We start from the raw sequence: 18355 nt of genomic DNA on the forward strand, positions 1-18355 counted from the left end.
TCCCATGGGGTCTTGTGAGGGTGAGTGGGGTCTTGTGAGGGCGAGTGGGGTCTTGTGAGGGCGAGTGGGGTCCTGTGAGGGTGAGTGGGAGCCCGTGAGGGCAAGTAGGGTCCCATGGGGTCTTGTGAGGGCGAGTGGGGTCTTGTGAGGGCGAGTGGGGTCCTGTGAGGGTGAGTGGGGGCCCATGAGGGTAAGTAGGGTCACATGGGGGCTCGTGAGAGCATGTGGGGGCCCATGAGGATGAGTGGGGTCCTGTGAGGGTGGGTGGGTTCTTGTGAGGGCAAGTGAGGTCCTGTGAGGGTGAGTGGGAGCCCATGAGGGTGGTGGGATCCTATGAGAGTGAGTACAGGCCCATGAGGGCAAGTAGGGTCCCATGGGGTCATGTGAGGGCGAGTGGGGTCCTGTGAGGGTGAGTGGGGGCCCATGAGGGCAAGTAGGGTTCCAGGGGGGCTTGTGAGAGTGTGTGGTGGCCCATGAGGGTGATTGGGGTCCTGTGAGGGTGAATGGGGGGCCACAAGGGTGGGTGGGTTCTTGTGAGGGCAAGTGAGGTCCTGTCAGGGTGAGTGGGGGGCCATGAGTGTGTGTAGGGTCCTGTGACAGCAAGTGGGGGCCCGTGAGGGCAAGTTGGGGCCCCTGGGGGCTCACGAGGTGAGTGGGGTCCTGTGAGGGTGAATGGGGGCCCATGAGGGGTCCCTTGAGGATGAGCGGGGTCTTGTGAGGGCAAGTGGGGTCCTGTGAAGGTGAGTGGGGCCCCTTGAGGGTGAATGGGGTCCTGTGAGGGTGAGTGGGGGCATCATGAGGGCAGGTAGTGTCCCGTGAAGGCGAGTGGGTGCTGTGAGGGGGAGCAAGGACTCATGAGGAGCCCCATGAGGGCGAGTGATGTCTATGAAGGCAAGTGGGGGCTTGTAAAGGTGAATGGGGGCTCGTGGGGGCAAACAGGGGCCTGTGGGGGCTAGTGGGGGCTCATGAGAGTGAGTGGGGGCCCGTGAGGGGTCTTTAAGGGTGAGTAGGGTCCCATGAGGATGAGTTGGGTTCTGTGAGGGTGAGTGAGAGCCCATGAAGAACTGGGGCTTGTGAGTGGTCCTGTAAGGGTGGGTGGGGGTCTGTGAGGGATCCTACGAGGGCGAGTGGGGCCCCATGAGGGCAAGTGAGAGCTTGTGAAGGCAAGTGGTGTCCTGTGAGGGCGAGTGGGGGCTCATGAGGGCTCCCACGAGGGTGGGTGGGGTTCATGCAAGGTGGGTCGTCTCCCGTGAGGGCGAGTGGGGGCTCATAAGGGTGAATGGGTGCTCCTGAGGGGTCCCATGAGGGCGGGTGGGATCCCATAAAGGTGAGTGGGGGCTCATGAGGGCGAGTGGAGGTTCATCAGGGGTCCTGTAAGGGTGGATGGGGTCCCACGAGCATGAGTAGGGGCTCATGATGGGTCCTGTGAGGGTGAGTGGGGTCCTGTGAGGGCAAGTGGGGGCTCATGAGGGGTTCTGTGAGGGTGAGTGGGGGCCCATGAAGGTGGGTGGGAGCTCCTGAGGGCAAGCGGGGGCTCATGAGGAGTCCTGTGATGGTGCGTGGTGGCTCATGAGGGCGAGGGGGGGACCCATGAGGGGTCTGTGAGGGTGAGTGGGATCCCGTGAGGGCAAGTGGGGCTCATGAGGGCAAGTGGAGGCTCATGAGAGGTCTTATGAGGGCAAGTGGGGGCCCATGAGGGTAGATAGGGGCTCCTGAGGGTGAGTGGAGGTTCATGAGGTATCCTGTGAGGGTGAGTTGGGTCCTGTGGGGGTGAGTGGGGTCTCCTGAGGGGTCCTGTGAGGGCAGGTGGGGTCCTGTGAGGGCAGGTGGGATCCCATGAGGGTGAGTGTGGGCTCCTGAAGGCAAGTGGAGCTTCATGAGGGGTCCCGTGAGGGCGAGTGGGGGCCCGTGAGGGCGAGTGAGGGCCCATGAGGGCGAGTGAGGGCCCATGAGGGCAAGTGGGGGCCTGTGAGGGTAGGTGGGGGTCGTGAGGGTGAGATGGGTCCTGTGAGAGTGAGTGGGGGCCTCTGAGGGGTCCCGTGAGGGCGAGTGGGGGCTCCTGAGGGCAAGTGGGGGCTCATGACGGGTCCTATGAGGGCCAGTGGGGGCCCGTGAGGGTGGGTGGGGGATCATGAGGGGTCCTGTGAGGTGGGTAGGGTCCCATGAGGGCACGTGGGGGCTCCTGAGGATGAGTGAGGGCTCAGGAGGGTAAATGAGGGCTCCTGAGGGGTCCTGTGAGGGCAGGTGGGATCCCATGAAGGGGAGTGGGGGCTCGTGAGGGTGAGTGGAGGTTCATGAGGGGTCCCGTGAGGTCGAGTGGGGGCCCGTGAGGGTGGGTGGGGGCTCCTGAAGGGTCCTATGAGGACAAGTGGGAGCCTGTGAGGGTGAGTGGGGGCTCATGAGGGGTCCCGTGAGGGTGTGTGGGGGCCGTGAGGATGAGTGGGGGACTTGTGAGTGGAGGGGGGGGGGGGCGAGCAGGGCTGATGCCCATCCCCCACAGGTACGGCGAGAAGGGCAAGGCCATCCGCATCGAGAAGGTCATCTACACGGGGAAGGAGGGGAAGAGCTCCCGGGGCTGCCCCATCGCCAAGTGGGTGAGTGCCTGCGCCCCGGCTCTCCTCCCCCCCTGGAGTCACCTGCCCGTCCCCTCCCTGCCTGGGGACGAGGAGGGCGCCCGTGGCGGTGGCGGCAGCGCGCAGGGGAAGGATGCTCGATCAGGGGAAGGATGCTCGATCAGGGGAAGGATGCTCGATCAGGGGAAGGATGCTCGATCGGCGGCTGACGAGGAAGCGAGAGTGCTGGCCGCCCCTGGGGAAAGTCCCCGGGGCTTCCCACCCTCGTCACCTGCCGCATGGCACGTCCCGGGCCGGGCACGTGTGTCCCCCCCGACACCCCAAACCCATGGGGGTGAATGCAACCGTGGGAGCCCCCCCAGCTCCCCATGGGATGCTGCAGAAGGCAGCCAGGACCCGCTTTTAGAGTCCTCCCCATCCCAGGATGTGTTTGCCATTGAAATATTTGACCTGCTCCCTCTGTTTGCCAGGTGATCCGGAGACACAACCAAGAGGAGAAGCTGCTGTGCCTGGTGCGGCACCGGGCCGGCCACCACTGCCAGAACGCTGTCATCATCATCCTGATCCTGGCCTGGGAGGGCATCCCCCGCACGCTGGGCGACACGCTCTACCAGGAGCTCACCGACACCCTCACCAAGTACGGCAACCCCACCAGCCGCCGCTGCGGCTTGAACGACGAGTAAGTCACACCGGTCTGGTTTGGAGAAACGGGGTGGGAAGGGGATGCGGGGGTGTGTCCCCCCAGCCCCCATTTGCAGAGCTGCCATCACGGCGCCAGCAGCTGACGTTCCTCCGCGGTGTCCATCCCGCAGCCGGACCTGCGCGTGCCAAGGCAAGGACCCCAACACCTGCGGCGCTTCCTTCTCCTTCGGCTGCTCTTGGAGCATGTATTTTAATGGCTGCAAATACGCCCGGAGCAAAACTCCCCGCAAGTTCAGGCTGGTGGGAGACAATCCCAAAGAGGTGGGTGATGCTGGCGGAGCGGGGCAGCACGGGCAGGGCTGGGGCTTCGCACCTCCTTTTACCCCCAGCTCCAAGTTTTGCAAGGGGGAAGCCTGAAAATAGGATTTCTTTCTTTTCCCTGTCTCCCTAATTCATCAAAAATAACCATTTCGATGAATTAGGGAGACGGAGAAAAGAAAACCAACCTGGTGAAACCAGAGGGCAGGCTCGGCTTTGTGTCACAGAGCCAGGAGTTTGGGTGTGACAGCAAGTGCCATCACGGGGTGGCAGGAGTAGGGTCTCTCTGGAAACCCCGGGGAAGATGCCAGAGAGCTCATGGGTCGAGCAAGGGAAAGCACAACACACGCCGAGGCCGGAGGTTGGACAGCCAAAACCTCCCCAGGAATTCTGCCATGGCACATGTCATGGGAAGGGTCGGACGCTGCGTGGTGTGCGGGGCTTTGCCCCCAGTTCCATCCCTGCCACTCAGACCCCTGGGTGACATCGTGCTCTTTTCCGTACCGCAGGAAGAACTGCTCCGGAAAAGCTTTCAGGACTTGGCCACCGAGGTTGCTCCGCTTTACAAGAGGCTGGCGCCGCAAGCCTACCAGAACCAGGTACCGGCCACCCGCTCGTCCCCTTTGGGACGCGTCAGCCTGGCGGCAGGCAGGAACCGCTGCGGGGTGGTGGGACGGAGGTGGTCTTGGATAACCGGAGCCCTCTCCTCCTCCTGCCAGGTTACCAACGAGGACGTAGCGATAGACTGCCGGCTGGGCTTGAAGGAGGGGAGGCCGTTCTCCGGAGTGACGGCGTGCATGGACTTCTGCGCTCACGCTCACAAAGATCAGCATAACCTCTACAACGGCTGCACGGTGGTAAGCAGGCGGCCGGCGGGGCTTTTCGGGATGCTCCCCCTCTGTTTTGGGATGCTCCCCCTCCGCTTTGGGATGCTCCCCCTCCGTTTTGGGATGCTCCCCCTCCGTTTTGGGATGCTCCCCCTCCGCTTTGGGATGCTCCCCCTCCGTTTTGGGATGCTCCCCTTCTGTTTTGGGATGCTCCCCCTCCGTTTTGGGATGCTCCCCCTCCGCTTTGGGATGCTCCCCCTCCGCTTTGGGGTGCTCCCCCTCCGCTTTGGGATGCTCCCCCTCCGCTTTGGGGTGCTCCCCCTCCGCTTTGGGGTGCTCCCCCTCCATTTTGGGGTGCTCCCCCTCCGCTTTGGGGTGCTCCCCCTCCGCTTTGGGATGCTCCCCCTCCGCTTTGGGGTGCTCCCCCTCCGCTTTGGGATGCTCCCCCTCCGCTTTGGGGTGCTCCCCTTCCGCTTTGGGGTGCTCCTTTTTGAGCCACTCGGTCCCTGCTGTCCTGCATGACTCCGGTGGCCGGTCCTCGGTGTTTGCACATCTCAAATGAACCCGTTCAGGTCTGTAGGGTGCTGAAGCCGCCACCCCAGCTAGACTGAAGCACGGTGTTAACGGGGACCACGTGTTTGCTTTTGTCCGATCCCAACGCGGCGGGAGGTTTCCAAATGCTGGCTGGGGACCAGTGGGGGCGGGGGGGGTGCCAGGCTGATGTGACTTCACATTGGTAGGGGGAATAAGGAGGAGGTTTGGCCCCCATCCTGCATCCCTCAGCATCCCGCTGATGCACCCCGCGCTCCCTCAGGTCTGTACGCTGACAAAGGAAGACAATCGCGTGGTGGGGAAAATCCCTGAAGATGAGCAACTGCACGTCCTCCCCCTCTACAAGATGTCCAGCACGGATGAGTTTGGCAGCGAGGAGAACCAAAATGCCAAGGTGGGCAGCGGTGCCATCCAGGTGCTCACGTCCTTCCCCCGGGAGGTCCGCAAGCTGCCCGAGCCCGCCAAGTCCTGCCGGCAGAGGCAGCTGGAGGCGAAGAAAGCCGCCGCGGAGAAGAAGAAGCTGCAGAAAGAGAAGCTGATGACGCCAGAGAAGATCAAGCAGGAAGCGCTCGAGCTCCCCGCGCTCCAGCAAAATGCAGGTAACGGGGGCAGAACTGAGGTCCCGCTGCCCCGAGCCATCCGGAAAGCGCGCGAGGGGCCGGGGCTGCGGTTGGGGGCTTTCTTGGGCTGGCGGTGTTGTTGCTTGGCGTGTCGGCGTGCAGGATGGCATTTCTGCGGCGCCCGGGTTTTTCCCCGTACCACGGTGCGGTGGGGAGCTCTTGCTGCAGCCCGGAGCGTGGGTGCGGATCGGTGCCAGCGTGCCGGGCGGTGCCGGGCGATGCTGACCTCTGCGCTCGGCTGGCGAGCCCGTCACCGTGGGATTTTCGAGTCCGGCTGAGTCTTTGGGGTCCTCGATCCCCACCGGCAGCTTCCTCGGCCGGCGGGTCACGGGGGCTGTGTGTGTGCTGTGCCCGCAGGTATGGCGTTGAAAAGCGGGCTGCCCCCGCAGCCGCTGAAACCTTCCATCAAGGTGGAGCCACAGAGCCATTACAACGCCTTCAAGTACAACGGCAACGCGGTGGTGGAGAGCTACTCCGTGCTGGGCAGCTGCCGGCCCTCCGACCCGTACAGCATGAACAGTGTTTACTCTTACCATTCCTACTATGCACAGCCCAATCTGCCTTCCGTGAACGGGTTTCACTCCAAGTTCGCGCTTCCCTCCTTCGGGTATTATGGCTTTTCCAGCAACCACATGTTCCCCTCGCAGTTTCTGAATTACGGGGCGCCCGAAAGGAGCGGGAGCAGCTGGGTGAGCAACGGCTACGAGAAGAAGCCCGACGTCCCGGCGTTGCAGGAGAACCTCAGCCACACCTATGGGAATGCCGATTTCCCCGAGCCCATCCCTCACAGCGTCCGGAGCAAAAACCATCACCAGCGCACCTACGAGCGGGCTAACCGCTACGCCAGCCAGCAGAAAGCAGCGGTGGCGGCGGCAGCCGGGGCGCACAGGACTAGCTCGGGCTCGGAGGAGGCATCCCCGTTTGCACAGAACTGTTTCGGCAGCCGGCCCATCAAGCAGGAGCCTCCGGACCCTCCGCCCCCCATCGAGCCCCTTCCCAGCGTGGCGGCCATGCCCAGCACCGGCTTAGCCCTGCCGGCCATCCCGGCGCGCAGCGGGGCACCGGAGCAGCGGTGGAGCCCCTTCAAAGTGTCCCGGGGCACGTCTTCCCCCGAGAGGACTAGCACGGTGGAGGGCTCGTGGAGTGCCCTGGTGCCGGGTTCGGGCGGGCGGGAGAAGCCGAGCGCCTTCGATGCTGCCGTGCGCTTGCCACCGCCGGAGAAGCAGTGGCCCAACCTCCTGGTGGGAGAGGCGGCGGCAGCGGCACGTGGCTCAGGCTTGCTGCCGAAACCGTGGAGCCCCTGCAAGCTGGGGGAGGCGGCGCTGGCTGGCACGGGCACCTCGAGCCTGCTGGGGCCGCTGGGTTTCAGCTCGGCCCTGCCGGGGCTGCCCAGCTTCCCCGAGGAGCCGTGGGGCTCGGTGAAGGCGGAGGAGCGGAGGACGCCGGCGCCCAGCCTGGGGCTGCCAGGGAAGCCGTGGGAGGCGGTGGTGGGTGAGAAGGGGGCGGCGGGTCCCCACCGGGAGAAGCCATGGGACCCCTTCGGCCTGGAGGAGGATCTGCCGGAGAAGGTGGTGAAGGAGGAGGAGGAGGAGGAAGAGGAGGAGGAGGAGGAAGAGGAGGAAGAGTGGTCGGACAGCGAGCACAACTTCTTGGACGAGAACATCGGCGGGGTGGCCGTGGCGCCTGCCCACGGCTCCATCCTCATCGAGTGCGCCCGCCGCGAGCTCCACGCCACCACCCCGCTGAAGAAACCCAACCGCTGCCACCCCACCCGCATCTCCCTGGTCTTCTACCAACACAAGAACTTGAACCAGCCCAACCACGGCCTGGCGCTGTGGGAGGCCAAGATGAAGCAGCTGGCGGAGCGGGCTCGAGCCCGGCAGGAGGAGGCGGCACGCCTGGGTCTCCCGCCGGACGCCAAAGCCTTCACCAAGAAACGCAAGTGGGGCGGCGCGTTGGCCAACGAGGCGCCCAGCAAGGAGAGGAGGGACTCGGTCCCCACGCGGCAAGCAGTGGCCATCCCCACCAACTCTGCCATCACTGTGTCCTCCTACGCCTACACCAAGGTGACGGGCCCGTATAGCCGCTGGATCTGAGACGGACGCAACCGCCGCAGCCCCATCTTACCTCAACCCTCGGCAGCGCCGGAGCCCGGCGTTGCTTCGTGGTGCTTTCTCCTCGGGCATGGTGGGGAGAAGAAAAAACACAAACAACAAACAAAAAAAACCCAACAAAAAAAAAGACAAAACCGAAGCAAAACACAACAACAAACCCAAGCCGCAGAAAGCGAACCCAACACGCACGCTCGGAAACAGCGGAGCTGGTGCGGGCGCACGCCGTTGGAGGGCTGCGCTTGGCGAGGAGTTGGCAAAAAAAGAAAAACTCGATAAAAATCCCATAGGAACGATGCTGTTTGATGCTTTTCGGTAATCTCATATTTATATCTCCGTGTTTTTTTAATCTAGCCTCGTGCGCCGCGTGAACGGATGGAGAAGTTTATAGCATCCTTTCGCAAAGGAGAGGTTTTTAATTCCACTTAAAAATGCCTATTTATTGGATTTTATTTTATTTTTTACTCTTGACGACAACGACGAAGCCGATCTTCGAAAAAGAAACCAACATCGAAAAAAATAAATAAAAAAACCAACAAAAACTCCTAAACGCAAATAAAAACCAATCCAAACACCAAACCAGCTTAGAGGCAAGAGGTGACTCCCTCCGGCTCCGATGCGTGGGGACTGGCGGGACCGTGTGCTTTACCGTCAGCCGGACACGCGGAACATCCGATTCTTTTTTTTCCAAGGACCTAAAAATACCTATTTTGCAACTTGAGGAGTCCTTTCTTACAGCGATGGGAGACCCGCTTGCTCGCGGGACGTCCCGGGATGGCGCGTCTTCACTCAGCTCCTTGCCGCCTGTGGGATTGGCTCTGCCGGGACGAAGCGAGCCGGCGTCTTTCCCGGCGCCGGAGACCTCAGGACATGTCCGGGCTGGGGACTGCCGCTGCCGGGGTGCTGTGCTCAGGCTCAGACTTGGGGGGGCTCCTTTGCCGACGGCCCCGGGAAGAGCGGTGGCGGCAGCGGTGGCATCTCTAAAGAGGAGCCGACAGGACAAAAACAGAAATCAAAAAAAAAAACAAACCACAAAAACAGGAAAAAAAACACAACCACCCAAACTGTGAATAGCTAGTGTTGCTCTCTGTACATCACTGTTGCTAAAGTCTGGTGCTTTCCGTCTCCGGGGGACTTTCTCCGTGCAATCGGCTCTGGGAAGAGCGAATCCCAAGACTTGGCTGGCCAACACCCCCACCGGTCCGCCTTCCCTGCCGGTGCCGGCGAGCTGGCGTGGCGGCACGTGCCGCCGAGGCTCGGTGCTTTTTCTCTCCCCGGGTGCCATCCCTCCTTCCTACGGATCGCCGTTCTTCCCGCAAAAAAAACCCACAAAACCAACCACCACACACACACACACAAAAAAAAACAAACCACAAAAACCCCCAACAAATAACCCAACGACAACGACAACCGCATGGTGCTTTTCGAACAATCTCAGTCGAGACTTTCCGCCCGTCACCGATGCCGAAGCCGTGCCGGGAGGGACGGGCGGGCGAGCTCCCCCGCGGCTCACTGGGAGGGCGGCGTGGCCGAATCCTGGTGCTGGCGTCCCCAAATCTGGGTGCTGGCGTCCCCGGCGTCGTTGCTTTTGCACTTTGAGGTGCCTTTTGGAGAGCCAGCGAGGCAGAGGCGACGCCGTCACCGTGCAGAAATCACCTTGTGTTTACTGTCACCCCCCTTCCCCGCGCACTGGCACGGATCAGCAGGATCTCGGTAAAAACAGCCTGAACATTTACGTGGTCTGATTTTAAACCCTGTAAATAGGGAAAGAATTTTTTTAAAAGCACTTTCACCTAGATTTAAAAACAAAAACGAAACTTAAAAAACAACTCCCTTCTTCCCTTAACCCCCTCCCCCCCCAACAACTTGAAAGCAGTATGTTTTAAACAAGATTATTGTGGGAGAACTGTAAATACTGGCAGAATATTTAACATGCTTTGTCCGTCCTTCATAATTAATTTTTTTTTTTTTTTCCTTTTTTAACCGTAATCTGTAAAGTCGCTTATATTTGACAAGGAAACTCAACGAGCTATTACCGCTTTTCTTATAAATACCCAATAGCATATCAGGATTGTAAGAGTCGATGGCAAGTCAGATTTTAGGGATGCTCGCGGGTGATGCCGGTGGCAGCGCGGGGACCCGCCGTGTCGCTGTGGTTCCGAGGGCGACGAGGGGACCCGGTTGATCCCCACCGTGTCGCTGTGGTTCCGAGGGTGACGAGGGGACCCGGTTGATCCCCGTGGGCAGCGTTCGGCGGGGCCGGATTCGGGTGCCGGCCCCGGTTTGCGTCGCCCGGGGTCTCGTCTGACTGTCGTGGCAGGGGGTGCCTTGTGAGCTTCGCCTGGGTGGGTGTAGAGTCGGGAGGGTAAAGGGGTGCGTTCGGAGAAGGCGAGGGTCCGTGTAACCTGTCTAAGTCCTGCTTCCTCGGAGGGGTTTTTTTTTGGTGCAGGGAGGGGGTTTGGTCCGGCGCGGCGTTGGCTCTGGCAGGTTCGACCCGGGTAAGCGGGGAGATGCCGGCGCCGCGGGTCGGGGAGCGAGAACTGCTGCAGTCTCACGTTTTTACACTACATAATGTCTAACCTACCTCAAATCTCAGTCATTAAAAATTAGCACGCTTCAGACTTCTTCTACGAAAACTCGAAATCTATGCACAGCTCTTTACCCCTTGCTGCTGAGAGGCTGTTTTTCAAGCAAAATCTTTTCCTTTACCCGACCCGGCGGCCGCGCTTGTCCCACTCACGCCAAAGCCAAAGGGGTTGTGGCGTTAAGGGGGATTCGCTGGGGGAGGAGGGGGGGGGGGGCATGTTTTTAATTGCTTCGGGGTGGGATGGGGACCTAATTTTGCAGCAGGTCGCGGCCACAATGGTGCTAGATCAACGCCCGCGGTAGAAACCCAGGGGAGAGCTCGGCGCGGGGAGCCCCGACGGGCTCCCACCACCCCACTTCGGTTTTTCCAGCCGCGATGCTTTGCCTCGGGCGGGAAACGGGGGATGCATTTCGTGGGGGGTCGTGTCCCCCCCCAAGTCTCGATGCTCTCGGGATGAGGCATGGGAACGAGAAGGAAACCAGAATCCCTGAGGTGCCTCAATTGCTGATTTTTCCTTTTAATACTGGAGTATGCTTTGTGGGCTCTATAAGGCATATTTTTATTAAATGAAATCTTCTAATAAAAACGGTGCTATGGTGTTTTAACAAACTGTATCACGCTTCTGCCTGATTCCATCTCGCTGAGGTGCTACTAATGTATATACGAAACTAGGGAACCAAGAAAAAAAAAAAAAAAAAAAAAAAAAAGAATCTAAAAGCAATGTCGTTGAGAAGGAAGTTTACTTTTCCGGAGCGACAGCTCGAAGCGTGCCGGGAGCTGGTTGGGTTTATGCAAACTGAAAGTGGTGCTGCGTCGGAGGGGACCCGCCGACCAGGCTCGCGGTGGAGCTTTTTCCCCGTCGGTGCGGGGCCAGGGTGCTGGCAGGAGAGCCGTGCGTGGGTGTGGGGCTTGGACGAGGTGCTCAGCTGCGGTGCTTGGCCACACGTCGTGGATGTGGTGCTTGGATGCGCGTGGACACGGTGCTCGGGCACGGTGCTTGGCCACGCATCATGGACACGGTGCTCGGGCATGGTGCTTGGCCATGATGCGTGGACATGGTGCTTGGGCACGGTGCTCGGACATCACGTGGGGTCATGGTGCTCAGCCACGCATCATGGACACGGTGCTTGGCCATGATGCGTGGACATGGTGCTTGGGCACAGTGCTTGGACATCATGTGGGGTCATGGTGCTCAGCCACACATCGTGGACATGGTGCTTGGGCACGGTGCTTGGCCATGATGCGTGGACATGGTGCTTGGGCACGGTGCTGAGACAGGGTACATGGACACGGTGCTTGGCCACGCATCATGGACGTGGTGCTCAGGCATGGTGCTTGGCCATGATGCGTGGACATGGTGCTTGGGCACGGTGCTCAGCCACGATGTGTGGATATGGTGCTCAGACATGGTTTGTGGACATGGTGCTCAGGCACGGTGCTCGGCCACGCATCGTGGATGTGGTGCTTGGATGTGGTGCGTGGACGTGGTGCTTGGCCAGGGTGTGTGAGCATGGTGCTTGGCCACAGGTGCTCGATCATGGTGCTTGGCCACGGTGCGTGGACATGGTGCTCGGGCACGGTGCTCAGCCACGCATCGTGGACATGGGGCTCGGGCACAGTGGTCTGCTGTGGTGCTTGGACATGGTGTGTGGACATGGTGCTTTGGCACAGTGCTCGGCCACGCATCGTGGACGTGGTGCTCGGATGTGGTGTGTAAACATGGTGCTTGGCCACAGTACTTGACCGCTGTGCTTGGATGTGGTGCATGGACACGGTGCTCAGGCATGGTGCTCGGATGTGGTGCTTGGACGTGGTGCATGTACAAGGTGCTCAGGCACGGTGCTTGGCCACGCGGTGTGTGAACGTGGTGCTTGAGTATGGTGCTCAGCTGCGGTGCTCAGACATGTGTGAACGCGGTGCTCAGGCACGGTGCTCGGCCAGGCACCATGGGCAATGGTGCACGGACACGGTGCTCGGCCACGATACGTGAACATGGGGCTCAGCCGTGGTGCTTGGACACAGTGTGTGGACATGGTGCTCAGCCAGGGTGTGTGAACATGGTGCTCAGCCGCGGCGCTTGGACATGGTGCTCAGCCAGGGTGTGTGACCATGGGGCTCGGACATGGTGCTGGGACACGGTGCATGGGTGCAGTGCTCGGGCAGGGTGCGCGGCCCGGCCTGTGGGGGTGTTGTGTATGCACGGTGCACGTGCACGGTGCAAGGGCATGGTATGTGGATACGGTGCTCTGGCACCGTGCATGACTGTGGTGCTTAGACACGGTGCTTGGGGCATGGTGCGCAGCCACGGTGCACAGCTGCGGTGCTCGGGGATGGTGCACAGCTGTGGTGCACAGACACGGTGCTTGAACAGGATGCATGGGCACGGGGAGGGTGCTTGGGCACGGTGCAAGGGCACGGTGCAAGGGCATGGCGCATGGACGTGGTGCTTGGGCATGCTCCAGATGTGGCGCTCGGGCACGGTGCGCGCCCAGCACGCGTGGACACGGTGTTTGGTCGTGACGCTTGGGCACATTGCTCAGCGCGGTGGTTGCTCACCATTCGTGGGCGTGGTGCTCAGGTGTGGTGCTTGGGCACGGTGCTTGCCCACCATGCACGGGCACGGTGCTTGGCTGTGACGTTTGGGCACGGTGCTTGGGCACGTGCTCGCCCACCACACACGGACACGGTGTTCGGCCGTGGCGCTTGGGCACGGTGCTCAGGCACGGTGGTTGCTCACCGTGCGTGGGCACCGTGCTCAGCTGTGGTGCTCGGGCACGGTGCTCGCCCACCACGCACGGGCACGGTGCTTGGCTGTGGTGCTTGGTGGTGGTGCTCAGGCACGGTGCTCGCCCACCACGCACGGACACGACGCTCAGCTGTGGTGCTTGGGCACAGTGCTCACCCACCATGCATGGACGTGGCGCTCAGGCGCGGTGCCCTGGTACAGTCGTGGAACTCGGGCACCACGCACCCCATGGCGTTTGGGCACGGTGCTCGCCCACCACACACGGACACGGTGTTCGGCCGTGGCGCTTGGGCATGGTGCTCAGGCACGGTGGTTGCTCACCGTGCGTGGGCACCGTGCTCAGCTGTGGTGCTCGGGCACGGTGCTCGCCCACCACGCGTGGACACGGTGCTTGGCTGTGGCGCTTGGGCACGGTGCTTGCTCGCCATGCACGTACACGGGGTTTGACCGTGGCACTTGGGCACAGTGCTCGCCCGCCACGCACGGACATGGCGCTCGGGCATCACGCACCCCACGGCGCTTGGGCACGGTGCTTCACCGCGGTGCCGGAGCATGAGCGCGGCACACGGTGCCCAGCCGCCCCTCAGCCCCCCTGCACCGTGCGCTGCCGGTGCCCACCCCACACCCCCATCACCGGGACCCCTCCTGGCACCGTGCCCCAGCACTGCGCCCCCCGGCGCTCAGCACCACGCTTGGGCTCATTCCCCTCCCCAAATCACCGGTGTCCCCCCACGGTGAGGGCTCAGCCGGGCATCCCGCTTCTGCCCGTCTCTTGTTCTTTTTCCCTTTTTTTTTGCCCTACCCTCTTTTTTTTTTTCCTTTTTTTTTTTTTTTCATTTTTTTGGGGTTTATTGGTGCTACTCTCTTCCCCTTTGGCTTCCCGTTGGCGCTGGGGCAGCAGCCCCCCCGCACCCCCCAAACCAAGGCAAATACCTCAACCCCCCCAAGCCCCGGCAGCGAAGGCAAGCGAAACCGGGGCGAATCTTTCCGAAATCAGGGATCCTTTCGCAGCGGTGTTTTTTCCTTAATTTTTATTTTAATTCCCCCCGCCCCTCCTCCTTTAATCCCTTTCTGCCCAGGTTTTTTCCTCATTTTTCCGCATCCTTCAGGGATTACCAAACCGCCGGAATTGCAGCCTCATTTTTCTTCCAGGAGCAATTTATTTTGATTTTTTTTTTGGGGGGGGGGGGGACGGACGGCAGGTGGGTTTTTGCAGCCCTGCCCCCCCCCCCCCCAAAAAAAAAAGTGTTCGAAAAATTGAAAATTTAAGCGCCGTTTCTTCTCAGATTTGGGAATTCGGTCGGAGGCGGGGGGGTTCTTTTTGGCGGTTTTGTTGGGTTTGGTGGGATTTTATTTTTTTGGGATCATTGAGGAGGGGAGGTGGGACGGCGGCAGGCGGAGGGAAGGGGACACCGCGGGGTGTCCTGGCGGCTCCGAAAAATTCACACTTGAAGATTTCTTGGTCGGCTCGGGACTGTGGTTACTTGAAATGAAGTTTTTTTCCGGGGCGGATCGAGGACCGGTAGATTTTTTTCCCATGTCTCAAGGCAATAGGATTAATGTGTATTAAACTGTAGATACTTCTAGGACAGTAAATTTATGCTGATAATTTTATTTTGTATAATTTTTCCCTGTTTCTTTTTTTTCCCCTTTCTTTGTGGTTTGTTTATTTCCCCGCCCCCACCCTTAACACCCTTTTCTTTTTCCCTTTCCCCCCAGTGTTTTGGTAAATTTATTTTTTAGGATGCCTAAAAATTGCAAGTTTGGATCCTTCCCCCCTCCCTACCCACCCCCCTTCCCTGGTTTTGGTTTTTTTTTGTTTTGTTTTGTTGTTGGGTTTTTTTTGTTTTGTTTTGTTTTTGTTGTTGTTCTTTTTTTTTAATTTGTATTTTATTCTAAGTTACGCGCGGCCGGCCGGGTCGCGAAATGTATTATTCCTGATATCTTTAAAATATTGTGGGTGTTTTAATAAATTTTATATTTATTTTTTGCACTCAACACGCAGCCCCCGCGTTCTGTTTCCTGCTGGGGAAGCGGGGCAGGATGGGGCCCTGGGGGGTGGGGGATGGGGCCCTGTCTGTTGGGGGGGTGGGATTGGGCCCTGGGATGGGATGGGGGGATGGGAAGGGGTGCTGTCTGTGGGCTGGGGGGGGCAGGATGGGGCCCTGTCTGTGGGGGTGGGGCAGGATGGGGCCCTGTATGGGACGAGAGGGGGGGGCAGGATGGGGCCCTGTCTATTGGGGGGGTGAGATGCGGCCCTGGGATGGGATGGGGGGATGGGATGGGGGGGCAGGATGGTGCACTGGGTATGGGATGGGGGAACAGGATGGGGCCCTGTCTGTTGGGGGGGGGGGGGGAGGGCAGGTTGGGGGTTTGTCGGGGGATGGGGGGGCAGGATGGGGCCCTGTCTGGGGGATGGGGGGGCAGGATGGGGGCTTGTCTATGGGGTGGGGCAGCATGGGGCCCTTGGAGGGGGAGGGGGGCAGGGTGAGGCGTTTATGGGGGGGCGGGAACAGGATGGGGCCCTGACTGAGGGTCTGTCAGCCCCCCCTCCCCCTCCGGCGGTGACTGCAGTGCCCGGCTCCCGCCAGGATCCTCCGAAGCGGCAGGGGTCGCTGCGGCAGAATTGGTGCCGCCCCGGCCCCGCCCCCTGCAGCGGCCCCGCCCCTTGCAGCGAGACGCGCGGCGATTGGCTGGGCGCCGGATGACCCTCCCCGCTGCCCGTAGCGGGTCGGGCGCGCGCGTCGCGCAGCATGGCGGCGGTGGCAGCGGGGCTGCTCTGCCGCGGGCCGGTGCGTGTCCTTTCCCCCCCCCCCCCCGGCCGGGGTTAGGGGTGGGGGCCTTTGTCCGCTGTCCGAGACACTCCCCAGTGCTGGGGGGGGGTGTCCGTCTTCCCGCGTCTCCCTCTGTGTGTGTCCGTCCGTCCCCGTCCCCCCCCCGGTGACGGTAGGTGCGGCCTGCGCCTCCGCGCGGTGAGTGCCCGGCGGGGGGGCTGCCCCCGCCCGCGCGGTAAGTGCCGGCCCCCCCCCCCGCCCCCGTCCCGCGACCCTCACCCCCCCTCGGGGGCTGGTGATAGCAGCCTTCCCCCCTCGCCTCACGGTACCTCGCCCCCCGGTGAAGGATGCCTTCTCCCCCCGTCCCGGTACAGCCTGCCCCGGTGAAGGCAGCCTTCCCCCGCGCTCCTCCCGGTACCCTCACCACCCCCACCCCCCCCGCCCCCCCCAAGGTGAAGGCAGCCTCCTCTGACCCCTCCCGGTAAACCCCCCCCCACCCCCCCACCCCCGATGAAGGCAGCCTTCCTCCCCTCCTCCCCGTACCCCCCTCCCGGTGAAAGCAGCCTTCCCCTGCCCCTTCCCGGTACCCCCCCCCCCCCCCCCCCCCCCCCCCGTGAAATCAGCCTTCTCCCCTCCCTGCCCTGGTTACCACCTTTCCCCCCCCCCCCCCCCGCGGGTACAACCGGCCCCCCGGTGAAGGCAGCCTCTCCCCCCGGTAAGCCCCTTCCCCAGTGAAGGCAGCCTGTCCCTCCCCCCCCACCTCGGTACACCCCCCCCCTCCCCCAGTACACACCACCCCCACCCGGTGAAGGCAGCCCCTCCCCCAGTGCCAGTGAAAGCAGCCCCCCCTTGGTGCTGGTTAAGGCAGCCCCCTCCACCTGCAGTGCTGGTGAGGCCAGCTTTCCCCTCACCCCCTCCTCCGGTGACCCCCTCCTTGGTGCTGGTGAAGGCAGCCTTCCCCGCCCCCCCCCGCCCCAGTACACTCTCAGTGAAGGCAGTATGCCCCTTCCCCCCCCCCCGGCCCCATCTCCCAGTGGTGCCCTGCTGCTGGTGATATTGGTGCTCTGCCCATGTGCACAAGGGGGGTCTCCTGCAGGGTCCCCCTAGTGTTTTTTTTGCCCCCCCCCCCGCCCAGCTCCTCCTGCGCTGCGGCTCCCGGCGCGGCTTCACCTCGCAGACGGACGGGGAGGCCCGTGTGACCCAGGTCCTGCGCGAGAAGTTCCCCCGCGCGTCCACCATCAGAGTCGTGGATATCTCAGGTACGGAGAAAGCGCTTTATTTTGTTCCCCCCCCTGTCCCAAACCGTCCCTGCGCTTTGTGAGGGAGGAGTCGTGTCTGTCCCCACCCCCCCTTGCTGTAGGACCCCCAGAAGGATCAGGAGCATGGGGGCACAAAGGACCTCCCGCTGAAGCGTTTGCTGCGCTTTTACCGTTGCAGGTGGCTGCGGTGCCATGTACGAAATCCACATTGAGTCCGAGGACTTCAAGGACAAGCGAACGGTGCAGCAGCACCAGATGGTGAACCAGGTGAGGGGGGCTTGGCGGGGGGGGCGACTGCACCCGGGCACAGCGTGTGTGTGGCACTTGGAGCTGTGCGTGCGCGCAGCGCTTACAGCCGAGCGTGCCGCCTGTGTTGCTGAGCACACTGCAGGCAGCGCTGCGCTCTTTTACACGCCGACCGTGCGTGCACAGCGCCAGTTCTGGTAGTTGTGCACGCTGAATCACAAGTGCCGTGCCCGACTGTGGCATGCTCAGTGATGTGCTGCACACGCAGGGAGCGCTGTGCGGATGCCTGAGTAGTGTAGCTCTTGCTTCCCCGTGTAGCGCCATGTGTGCGCACGCTCGGTGCCAGCGCTGTGGTGCTGCACGCAGAGGATAAATGCTGTGCCTGCACATGCTTCTCTTACAGCACAGTCCATCTGTCCTTCCTGGTGATACAGAGTGTAGCTTTCCCCCCCGCCCCCCCCCCCCCCCCCCGAGTGAGCTACACTTAGCACAGTGCTCAGAGTAGGGCACCAGGCTGCGGGGCACGATTGCGTGCACACCCACCAAGTGCTGTGAGGGAATCGGGGGGGTGTGTGCATGCTGACAGCAAACCTGCCCTTCCCCCCCAAAATCAACAGCGCAGCCATTCCTTTGGGGGGGTGGGTGTGCAGCACTCCCAGCTGGGCCTTTTGCCATGGCCTGCGGGCACGGTGTGTCTCAGCCTGCCCTTCCTCTCCTCCCCAAAAATAAACACCACCGGGCACTGCAGGGCTAACCCGGGCTCACGCTGCGTGCACGCACCGAGCGCTGGAACAAGGTGCTGCATCACTTTTGAGCTGCAGCTCAAGCTTTCTGTGGCGTGTGTGCCCGCTGGAATTTGTGTGTGCTCTGGGAATTTGAATAGTGCAGCTGTAGCTCAATCAGCCATTTAGGGGGTGCGCAGGGCTCCCCAACCCCTCCGTGCCGGTGCTTGTCTGTTGCAGGCACTGAGTGAGGAGATCAAGAGCATGCACGGACTGCGCATCTTCACCTCCACACCCAAGCCTTGACCCTCGTGTCCTGACCCTGCAATAAAGATGCTCTTGCCTCCCCCCCCCAGTGCTGCGTTTTCAATTAAGGCA

General features: G+C 61.7%; 2 protein-coding genes across 3 annotated transcripts in view; both read left to right on the forward strand.

Moving 5' to 3' along the window:
- TET3 (tet methylcytosine dioxygenase 3) overlaps positions 1–9001 on the forward strand; it is a 28317-nt gene extending 19316 nt beyond the window's left edge. For both annotated transcript variants that reach the window (XM_037371702.1, XM_037371701.1), the window contains exons 4-10: positions 2501–2594; positions 3044–3252; positions 3386–3536; positions 4043–4132; positions 4253–4390; positions 5175–5511; positions 5890–9001. In XM_037371702.1, the coding sequence (XP_037227599.1) occupies positions 2501–2594; positions 3044–3252; positions 3386–3536; positions 4043–4132; positions 4253–4390; positions 5175–5511; positions 5890–7628 (2758 nt within the window). In that variant the 3' untranslated portion in view covers positions 7629–9001. The remainder of the gene's footprint in view (positions 1–2500; positions 2595–3043; positions 3253–3385; positions 3537–4042; positions 4133–4252; positions 4391–5174; positions 5512–5889) is intronic.
- Positions 9002–15674: 6673 nt separating this feature from the next.
- On the forward strand, positions 15675–18326 carry BOLA3 (bolA family member 3). The gene is made up of 4 exons (XM_037371611.1): positions 15675–15768; positions 16886–17009; positions 17188–17276; positions 18218–18326. The coding sequence occupies exons 1-4, from the start codon at positions 15730–15732 to the stop codon at positions 18281–18283; spliced, it is 318 nt and encodes a 105-aa protein (XP_037227508.1). The 5' UTR covers positions 15675–15729; the 3' UTR covers positions 18284–18326.
- The last annotated feature ends 29 nt before the right edge of the window (positions 18327–18355 follow it).

Source organism: Falco rusticolus, chromosome 20 (genome assembly GCF_015220075.1).
Source record: "Falco rusticolus isolate bFalRus1 chromosome 20, bFalRus1.pri, whole genome shotgun sequence".
Lineage (NCBI taxonomy): Eukaryota > Metazoa > Chordata > Aves > Falconiformes > Falconidae > Falco > Falco rusticolus.